Genomic DNA, 11299 nt, shown 5'->3' on the forward strand with positions numbered 1-11299 from the left:
TTTTAAGCCCTATAATCATGGCTACTACTGCCTTATCTCCTACCATCATCCTGAGATACTGAAGCTGTTCCCAAGAGCAAGAACTCAGGGTGCTAAAAACTTTGCCTTGGAAGGCTTCCATCTCTGTATTTTGCTATTTGGTGTGAATTGTCTATCCAAGACAACACACTCACTCCTCTTCTGCTAACTGCTAAAGAGGAAGGCTTCATTTTAGCTGCTTTCTGAAATACGGCCTCATTTACTAGTCTCTCCTTTACACCTCAGCGGTCGGACTGGCAAGGCGGCTCAGAAGGTGAACCAAGTTACCCTTCTTCCCTCCCTCAACAAACCCATCATCAAGGGGGCTCTTGCTTATGTACCACTGCTACAGTGTCACTGAACAAGAATGCTCCCCCAAGTTCTCCAACATTCCTCAATAACGGCTGTTTTGTTAGACAGCCTGAATTCTTTTGCTTTCTCTAGGGACTGTTATTCAAACAACGAAGTAACAATTTTGACTTTTCAGTTATATGAAAGCTGGTAAGAACTGATCCTTCCTCTCAGTGTTTACTGGTACGCCTTTAGGAAGCATCCTTAGAAACTAATTTCCATCTCATTGCGTGTGCATTTATTTATACATACATTTACACACAACCCCTTACAATTTCTACTATCGCCAACTTTCCATATTTCAATTGACAGAGACTAATAGCTCTAGCTTCGCTTCTAACTATCCTGGATTTGAGACAGCTCCTGCTGAGTCAGACCGTCTGCGTGCTGACCTTGAAGGTCAGATCCAGCACCAAACCTGCACGAACAGACATCTCCTCGTGTACTTCTTGAAGGCAGAACAGCGAGCAGGTGCGGTATTGAATCCAAGCGGAATAAGTCTGGATCTAGAAGAACCAGAGCTAGTAATCGCAACTAGGCTCCAGCTAACGGCAGGCAAATTCCCTTCAGCATTTGTGCACCGTATTGCCCAATGATTCCAGTTTCTGCACCATGTTCCTAAAGTACCAGATCTGCTTCCACATGGACATGTGGAAGTCCGTTGGGGCTTGCCAGTTTGATTTTTGTGACGTGCAGAAGAAAATGCACTTTTTCCAAACCAGAGATGCCCCCATTATGGCACAGCTGTACCCATACAAGAGTAAGCCTGAAACAAACCTCACTCTGTATTGCAGCACAAGTCCATAATCCAGATAAACCAGTTACTGTGCTGAAAAACAGGAGAACAAAGTATTGGGACTGCTTTAATATTGCATGTCCTCCTGCAATTCAGAATCACCTGTTTGTTTCTTCAAACGTGCAGTATATTCCTGCTCTTTCACAAGCCCATTCCCAGGGTGTTTGTTCTTAAACCAAACCTCTGCATACGACTGTCCCCACGCCGTTCCCTGCTGCCTTTGCGCTGTTGATGTTACTTACGGTGACTTTTCCTGTAGCCAACCCCACTTGCTCTGAGACGCTTCCTGCTTCCTCACGGGGAATTTTTAAGCAATACTGACCTCTAGCTATTTTTTTGAGCTATTTAACCAGCTCAGGTTGCTTTTTGAAAAGTCTGCATCAGCTGCCAAGATCTAATAAAATTATACAATCATTTAAAGATGGAGACAGATCACAGGACCTTACCGTCTCAACTGATTATTCTGCAGTCCCGGAGTAGCGCAGGGCAGCTCCCCGCGGTTGTCAGCGGGGAAAAAAAAAAGAACCAGCACAGCTGATGTTTCAGTAATTGAGCACAATTAAGCTAATAGTTTTCCTGCTCCACCTGCAATACTCCATAGGAATTTAGCAGAAACCATCCCCTTTCCTCCTCCCTCCGGGTGAGCACTCCTGCTCCGCAGACAGAGGCTGCCACAAAGCGCACTCCACACGGCTTCAGGGAGCTGTCAAGGCTGGCACGGTGACAGCATATACGAATCAGACATTCTGTTCTGCAAGCATACACTTAATTTGACACACTAATTTATCTTTTTTTTTTTTTTGAAGACTTTTTCAGCAAGCAAAGTTGATTATACATTTAACTGTTCAAGTTTGAGCTGTGTGGAAGGTGTAAAATATTAATGTTGCCCTTCAGCGGTCTGCTGCTCTTCTCTGAGCCATTTCCAATTTGCTTATTGCGTTGATCTCTGTAATGAAATACAATTTCTTGGACATAATCTCATCACAGAAACACAGTAAGTGATAACCCACTGTGTGTTCTTTCCTGCCTCTTTGGAATGGAAGGCAAGTTAGAAACACTGTCACATTTCCTAAAACTTCGCTACTTTTCACAGCCCCCTCCGTGTATTTTTAACATAGATTTACTACGTAGGATACACAGACAGAAAAAAGCTACTGGGCACTAAGACCTTTTTGGCACCTTTCAACAGCTGTCTCCAATTCCACTTATTCAGGAGTAAGAATACCTAAGCCTGTGTTCTCCAGGAATCTGAAAGGGTAGATAAAATACAGACTTTTTTTCAGTTTTACGATTGGTGAAATGAAAGCCTCAGAAAAAAAATAGTAGCAAAGAGTGAGAATCAATTAACTGGATAAATAATCTCAGAGTTTTTGCCACCGAAATGAACGCCAGCTTATGGCAGTCTATTAACCTTATGACAGGGGGCAAATGAAGAAACAAGTGTTTATATACAGTGCTGCCCATCATCTAAAATAACGATACGTGCACATTTGTGTGCTTATCGCCTTCTCTAAATTAGCTACATATTGATGGATCATCAAATTCTCATAAGATAAGGCCATGCAGAACAAGAGTATCTGCTACAAAATGCTGTCTCCAAAATAGAAAGGCTCCTCACAAAAGCAAGCAGCAAAAGTCACCGTGAATACCAGGAATAACGCGCACATTTGTCTGGAGCACCACGCCAAACTGGGTGGTTTTGATACCCGCATCTGTAAAGTCAAGCACGTGCCAAGGTTGGGGATTTTTGTGTTCTTTGATCAATAACGGGAAGCCTTTAATTATCGGGGCCCTGTAAAGTTCAAAGGGAGCTAAAAGCACTCAGCATTGAGACCTTCGGTACAGCATGAAAGTTAGAAGCCTAAAACAGTACCAGATTTGAGCCAGACGTCTTACTTGAAAGATTTAAGTATCAGAGAGTTGACCGAAACGATTCTGTCTGCTTTGGCATAGGCAGGATTAGAATAGGGGTCTGGACGTTCTTTTTTCCTTCCTCCAGTGAAAACTGCTCCAATATCTTACATTTTTGAGCAGAAACACAGAAGTTTCTCAAGAGAATCTGTGTTAGTGTTCTGCCAATAAGATGTTACAGACAAGAGGTCCGTATTGTACTGTTTTAGCAGTAACTGGGTATCCACAGATCAATAACAATAGACTGTAAATAAACCATGCATCTTGCAGCGTTGTTTCAAAACCCCCTACAAACTAAGGGCAAATTTCAGAGGCTTCCAGGTGCCAAATCATTCTGCAGCGTATTTACTTGAAATATCTTTGTTAGACCCATGAATGCAAACATAGACTAAATGTACGTTTCCCCGTTAAGGCTAGCGAACCCCACGGCTCACCGAGTCCTTGTGTTCCGTCTCCCCACCGACCCTCACCCACCAGTAAACACAACTTCAGCTCTTGACCTTCTTGGCATTGCAATTTTGGTCCCGTTATTGACAGAAGCACGGTCTACACTAACTAAGAGGGATTCAGAACTTTCAATTGTAGGCACAACGTCAATGAATACACTATATTTTAAGAGTGATGCTTAATAGTAAAGGTTAAGTATACATCATCACAAGTCAAGCCAGATCAAGAGATACGTAGCCAACTGAATGCTAAAGCCAGACCGCCACCATCTGACAAAAGCATTCCACTCTTGGGGATGAAACACCGGGTACTTTCCCTTATTTATTTAGGTTTAAATCCCATCAGAAGCGCCTAATTAACTCATATGACAAAAGGATATTTTACCACTCCTAAAACAAGCCAAGTAACATTCAGTATTAACTGCGGATCCGATAGGTAATAGCTGCCACAAGCTCTAAGTGTGTATATACGAATACAAACAGTTTACTACTGCTCTTAGTACCTGAACTACAATCACATAAAGGGCAACTAGACAGGAAAGCAGCCTAACTTTCAGTTTTATTTTCAGCCAAGGTACTTACATGCCAAAGCGCAACGTTCCAGAGACGTACGTCTGCCAATGCGCGCAGTAAAACATGAACGTTCCAGCAAAACAACAAAAGAACATCCAGTCAGGGTTCGTTCCCAGCTGCACAGCAATACAAGTTCCCAAAACCACAAAGACTGCAGGAGAAAATCAGTCACATAGTAAAAACGATAAAGTGTGTCTGTGTGTAAAGATCCTTACCAGAAACAAATCTAACAAAAGGACCCAGAGAAGGAGAGACGGTGTGAAGGTATCCTGACGTGTTTTATTTCACAGACATAAGAGATTAACACTTCCATTTTAAAAAAGTACAGACTGTAAAATGTATATTTAAATTCATACCAGTTATCAGAAGTCCTCAATATTGAGGGTTTCTTAGCCTCCTACATTTTTATTGAACTTAATGGGATTAGACATCAAGGGACTTGAGTGATTTATGCAATTGCACCCTGCGGCCAGAGTTTTGGCATTTTCATCCAAGACTTGCTGGACATATTTTCTCCCCCATTTTCTGAATTTTTATTATGCCATTAAGAAAATCCAAGGTCTGTCATTCAAGATTCATGCTTCCCCCCCCCCCCCCCCCCACTTTAAATACACAACTTTGATAAAGTATTCATAAAAATTGAAAGCATAAGAGCTTTAGAATTTAAGTAACCAAAAGCCTCTGATCATTCTTTTGCAATGGGGTTGAACTTCAGGCTGGCTCAAGGAACTCTGCCTACCTAGAAAGGAACTGATCTTGCTGATTCTAATCTGAAACGCAGACTTCTACCATCCCATTCTTTAGGCTTCATACCTGTCTTGCAATCGCTCTATAGAGATTCGCTCTAAAATAATATAGAAGAGCATTTTGACAACTTCTTACAGAAATTTTTTTAGAACCAAGACTCTGATAAAGCATACACAGAAGACTGCTGGCTCAGACTGAGTTAGTCACATGCTTAATTTTTTTTTTCAGTGTAATACAAGAGAAGGCATTCAGTTGATCAAGAGTACTGTCTATGGAAAGAAGGTTGACTGAAAAGCTACACATTCAGCAATATCAGTTGTCCTCTTCTTCAGTAAAGAAGCATTTTTCTGGATTCCAGATTTGATCCCTGAAATAGGCATTTAATCCTCATACTTCAATTAAAAATGACAATACCTGTGGAAAGTGAATCACAGCCATGATCAAAAAGTTCTCCTAATGGAGTACTGCTATTTGTCCTTCTTGCTTGTTTTCCATCTATAGCATCCAGAGACTGGTAGATGAAAAGGCCACATGCACAAGCAATGTATGCCCAGGGAGGTGCCTAAGAAAGAAAGTCAATGAGAGTAAAAGATTTTTTTAAACCTTAAAAAAAAAATAAAAGCCTGAAGTTGAACTCTCTTACACTCTCATAGAGTAGTTTTTCATTTGCACACACTTCCTCATCACATTCAGGGACCTTTCAGTAGCTGGTCCGTGCAGGGACAGGCAGAGAGGGTTACGACATGTGAGACGTAAATAAAACAGCGACAAGAATTACTAGCTTAGATTAACAGGTACAGCACATTTTCTAAAGCGGCAAGCTGCTCTGTACATCTGAAAAAAAATTACAGTGCTACATCTGCAAAGCGGTGCACAATTAAGCTCTTGTCTTGCTTCTCTTTCCTGGAGGGGTATGTGCAAGTTGTCCGAGTGATTTAGAAACTGGAAAACTTTCTTAGCCCCCAAAACGTGCAACCGTGTCACAAACGCCGAGCTCGTCTTCACAGGACCTCAATGAGGTGTCACGTACCAAAACACCGCCAAGGACAGGGTATTACCAGGCCGCGGTGGCATTTGAGAACTATGTCATTGCAAAGGGCTTGAGCTTTTGGAGTTCAAGTTCAGCTATTACATTTTCCGTGATCTGTAAAGCTTCAGGGCTCTGCAGTACGGCACCTCCACCAACAACTGGTTTTCTATTATAGGTAACAGCAGCTTTGCCCAATCTATGTTAATAACCCTTAATATTCACATCCCATATAGCGATTTATTGCTACAGAAGTACAAATGATACCGAATTCCTGCTAGACCAAAGACTACAATTCAAGCTTTTTTCAGTGTCTGAAGCACAAACCATTATTACCACAAAAGCCAGAGGGCTGCCATTAGTCTGTCTCAGTTTACACATCCGTAAAACAGATATTATTGGACATTTTGCAATCTTCACATGGGACACGCTTTATAAAAGCGAGCACTTATGAGCAGCTCTATTTTACAGACCATGCCAACAAAGTCCAAATGCTGCTAAGTAGCTTAATCAAGCTAACTTGCCTCTCAAAGCTCTGCAGTCCAGCTTCTTTTGGTCTACCCAACCACGACTCATTTGTAGCACATCAACTTAAATATATTCTGTCCACAGCTTGCATTGTTCCTGCTACTGCGTTTTACTAAAACAGTTCATTCTGCCTCAAAAGCCGGCACCGCGTTCTGCTTCCAGCAGTGTAGCTATACAAACCGTCACAAGAAGAGAGGTAAGGGGGAAACGTGTCGCCCAAAAGCAGAGGATCACATTTAGACAAGGGTGTGATTTTACAGAATTCCATCCCATGATGATATTTCTATTTCTTGTGGATAGATTTTATACCTAAGGTTTAAGTTATCTTTCAGTATCATGCAATTTTTCCTCTATAAACTAAAAAAAAAAAAATCAGACTGCTAGCTCTTCTTTCTTAAACACTACTTTCGTTACCAGTGTAGGTGTTTCCATTTAGATATGCTTTGTATCTGCGTAAGATTTCACAGCTCCCTCTCTTATCCAAATCTTTTTTAAAAAACAAAAATTCAGGTACCATTCCATTGCTCAGCGCTTTGCTAGCTGGGGTCTCCCCAGCTAAGCAGGCAGTAGAACTACTCGTATCTCGTTTTCATTCGGCTACCACTGAAGCCGTAAGCGATAGCTACCTCCTCCTGGCTACACCTTTCATCAACAGGAAGAGACAAGTCGCTTTTGAAAAAAGCAGAACTAAGACTGAGCTACAAGGAAGAGACAATTTACAGCTGAAAGCAATAGTGCTTTTGGGAAAAAAAAAAAAACCCAACAAAAAAAATCTGTTTCTGGAGTTTCAAAGCCCCATTTTCTCCCCCAGACAGCTACTTGACACTTAAAAAGCACAAGCTTACAGTTCCAGCACTGAGATGGCATCCTCCTTGTCGTGCCAGCACACGGGGCTGCAGTGCCATATGGCAAATCAGATCAGGCTGAAAGCTACCTCAGCAGAAAGTTATTTTTCAGCTCAAGCGAGAAGACAATCTTATTCACTTAGCACAAAGTAGCTCTCAAACCATTAAACACGAAACAGTGTTTTAATACAGCAGACTACAGCTAACGCTATGACTTTTCGACACTGAGTGTAGCTTAGCGTGTACTTCAGTTTAATTACCAACCAAAATACAACTGTTCTCTAAATTTTAGATTATGCTCTGGTTCACTGGCCTATACCAGCTGCTAAGTTCCTGAAATACAGACAGGTTGAAGTCTCTCTATCAAACGGGATTTCGGAGTCTCAGCACCCCCTGTAGTACTGCTATGGGAGTAAGCGGCAAGTTAAAACCAAGGAAGGAGCTGCTCTAAGTATTCACTGCTCCGACTTAATATTCACTTTTTATCTTACACCTGCCAAATGCCACAAGTTATTGTGAAACTATCTATTTCAACAGATCTCTAGAAGAGGCAAACATCCTTTACTATGGCATACGTGGAACAGGGATGCACAGTGCGGTTTTTTAGAGTCTGGATGGAAACAAACTGATGCCGCTTGACTACGAAGCATTCTCCCAACCTCAGCTGGGAGACTTGGTTACGAAGCTAGAGCTCGCGAGGCGTTCTCCAGCTATTTGATAAGCAATACATTTTCTGTACCAAATGATTCCCTTTTTCAGTGCTTATAGATACGGGCAGCTTTTAAGATGCAACATTCAAGTGACAAAGTGTTTCCAGTGTACAAAAATTAACCCCTTCAAGCGTCTTACAAGGTAACTCTAGTGAGACAGAGAAGTCTTTGAAACTAGAAACTTGAAATGCCTTGTAAAGACTTTTGTACCCCTGAAACCAGGAATTACGGGAAGTTAAGACAGTTCTCCTGAGGACAGGAGCGCTTTTAGTGCGTTCAGAACAAAGGATAAAACTACTGACTTTTATCCAGCCTTCTCACAGCACGGACTACTCAGGCAGCACGCTGCTCAAGAAGACAACTTTGTGTTCCCACAGCTCATCACACGCTGTACCTAAGGTCCTGATCTGAGCCGCCTGGTCGTGCGAACTGCCAGGGCCCACGCAGGATGAAGAAAGCCGTTCCTTTATTTTAGTAAACTGGGTTTAGCCACGCCAGCCAGCCTTGATCTCCCAAGCTGCACTGCTTTGGAGCTCAGTCCCTTGTCTGAGCTCAAGTTCCTCACTGTGTTGCAACTCTAGCTGGGCTCACAGGCAGACTCAGCTCGCTGCCAATCGAGTCACCTTGCACTTCTTGCGCAGTAACTCTAGATCAGAAACCTGAAGGTGACTAACCCAGTCACAAGCAGAGAAAGAAAAGAGGCAAAAACTCCACATGCCGTGCAAGACAGCTGCAAATCCATTTCTTAGTTGTCTGCACATGCACTCAAGCCTTGTGGGGCTGCAGCTTTCATGCAGCAGGTCCTTCACAGCTGCTACCGGAACAGCTATTTTGGTTCTAGACCCCATTTCATACAGCGCACAGCGGCCAGAGGAACCACTGTTTCCCTCAGTGAGCAGCGTGCTAACCCCAGAATCCGTACATGCTCTTCCTGCATGCCAGCACTCACACAGAGGCACACACATTACAAACGTTTCTAGAGATCAGCTTAAACATACGAGAACTGTGAGCTAGTCAACGAGAAACAGTTCTCCACAAAGACAAGAACCCACCAGAGAACAGAGCCAGCTGCTATCAGATGACAGTAGCTACGAACAAAGATTGCCAGAGGTCCACAACTCACCTGTTCTGTAGCTGTTGGGCAGTAATATACTAACAGCAGAGTTGTAAAGATATTTATTAACAGTCCAATGATGGTGATCAGATTTGGGGCAATCCAGGCTGGAACTCTTCCAACTAACCATTCCCAGTAACCTTGCATTAGGGGTTCAAGCAGGGATCGTCCGGCACTCTGATATTTGTGTTCTTCTAACCGTTTCAGCTGGTGCTTTGACAAGGGAGGTGTAGGCAACTGAACTAGCTTGCTTAACACGCATCCAGCGGCGGGACCGTGACTGCAGCCGGCGGGGGATTCCAGGTGCGACTCCCCACATCGCCTCTTTACGGTTCGGTGCCCACTCATGGGTTGGGCGGCCTCAGAATTTTTATTTGGCAGGTAGCAGCTGCTACGGAGAATCATAAGCTCCTGCAACATAAAGGGTTGAGACATACTGAAGGTGAGGAGCACAAATGAGATTTGAAGATATCAAAAGTTTCTAGGTGCCGCTCTAAGGAGCGTTTCATTTGCCATCAGCAAACCAAGAAGATTTTATAAAAGAGTTTTCCCTTAGGTAAGAACGATATTTAGAGAATTGCTGAGGGAAAGACTAGAAACAAGCGTTCTCAATGCAGTTATAAAATGGTAAGTTGCACTTGTTTACTTTCCTTGCTGCTTACTGAAGCAAATATCCTGCAGCCACCAGCCTAAATTTCATCAGCAGTAGAAACTTACACCACACCACTGACTTATGTTACAGACTAAGGCACAGCCAGCCCCCTCGCAGCTCTCTCACAGGAGAGCTAGCTGTACGTAGCAGACTTACACCGCTTTAGCTTATCAATTGATGGCACTAACGATTTCTCTGCATTTGTAGTGGGTTTAGTTTAACTGGTTTGAAGAAGCTTCACCTCTTTGGTGAAGCTGAACAACCACCTAAAGGCAGTTATAAGCATTTTTTTCAGACCACTGTTCCTTATTTCAGTTTTGCTGTGGCTTTTTTCTTCTCCAAATTTAACCCAGTTCAGGTGAAGGCTCATCGTCTATTTAAACTTTTAAGGTATGCAAGAAACATGCAGGAGCTAGAGAGCTTTAGCTGGTGAAAGGCAGCCTACAGACACCAGCGCGAGGCAGCTGTGAAAAGAAAACACAGGGACGGGAACAGCATTTCCAGTGCAAACGAGGACCCTCGCAATGTTCCATCTCCCTTGAAGGCAGGCGACCAGAAACACATAACTCCCCACACAAACTAGAAGAAAAGGAGAGAAAGGAGACTAAAAAGAAGAGTTTGCTATTTATCTACAAGAGCTAACCAAAAAACAATAAGAAAAAACCCCTAGCTGTGAAGTCTAGCAGAACAGAGCTAGAGAGGGGAAGATTACAGCCATCGCTAAAGCCATCAGCAATGCACATATCAGGTAGGGAAAATAAGCTATGTAAATCAAAGGTCAATGCTGACATAGTAACAAATGCTCTCATTTCCACTCTCCACAGCTTAATTAAGGCAATTTCCAACAGGGAAACGCCAGCCTCAGAAAGTCCTGTCAGCAGGAGAAGAGAAAGCAAGCAAACAGGGCCTTGCTTATGCAGGAACTTGATAAGTTTGGGAGCAGGCAGACTCACAGCCATCCGTTTATCAGGAAATCAGACTTAAGTCACCTAGGAGGTCCCTGTGGGTGTTGTCCTGAATGACCAGAAAAAACAGATCCAATGGAGAAAGCTATACGCTTTTCCTCTCTTCCTGAAGGGCTGCTCCCCCCGAGGAGAGAAAACAACCCAAGACCGCCTCGTCCTCCAAACCAAACAGCCCCACACTGCCCGGCTTCCGCAGGACTTTCACCCGGGCCTGGCTGCTCGCCGGCCAACACCCGGGGGAGGGAGGGGGACAAGGGCACCTCTCGGCCCAACCAACCGCTTCGCCCCCAGCCCGAAGGAGGCGGCCCCCGAAGCCGGCCAGGACCCACCCGCACCCAGGCCGGGCGGGGGTACCCCAGCCCCCGGCCCAACCCGCAGCGCAGGCCCAAGCCCGACCTCAAGGACCTTCCCGCTCACCCACACGGCGCCGCTCTCCCTCGAGGACCCCGTCCCACCGGGGGGGGGAAGCGCACAGAGCCGGGAGACCGGACCCCACCCACCACCGAGGAGAAACCCAACATTTACCTCAACCTCCCCACACCGGGCGACGCTTTTACGCCCCTTTTGCGACGGCCGGAAAGGAGGTGGGCGGTGGCAGCGGCGCGCCCCGGGGGCG

At 44.2% G+C, this 11299-nt stretch overlaps 1 protein-coding gene across 6 annotated transcripts in view; it reads right to left on the bottom strand.

The window, feature by feature from the left end:
- The window catches only part of CEPT1 (choline/ethanolamine phosphotransferase 1), a 32206-nt gene that overhangs the window by 20097 nt on the left and 810 nt on the right, over nucleotides 1–11299 (bottom strand). For 2 of the 6 annotated variants that reach the window (XM_087762358.1, XM_087762359.1), the window contains exons 2-4: nucleotides 9076–9477; nucleotides 5257–5404; nucleotides 4105–4246 (exon numbers count right to left, since the gene is read on the bottom strand). In XM_087762358.1, coding sequence (XP_087618484.1) covers nucleotides 4105–4246; nucleotides 5257–5404; nucleotides 9076–9471 — 686 coding nt within the window. In that variant the 5' untranslated portion in view covers nucleotides 9472–9477. Of the gene's footprint in view, nucleotides 1–4104; nucleotides 4247–5256; nucleotides 5405–9075; nucleotides 9478–10671; nucleotides 10985–11100; nucleotides 11290–11299 lie in introns of those variants that run through there. The other 4 variants (XM_009463299.2, XM_087762357.1, XM_087762356.1 and 1 more) reach the window with 4 other exon arrangements.

This window comes from Nipponia nippon, unplaced genomic scaffold, assembly GCF_047370975.1.
Source record: "Nipponia nippon isolate SJK-2023a ecotype South Korea unplaced genomic scaffold, ASM4737097v1 scaffold_25, whole genome shotgun sequence".
NCBI lineage: Eukaryota > Metazoa > Chordata > Aves > Pelecaniformes > Threskiornithidae > Nipponia > Nipponia nippon.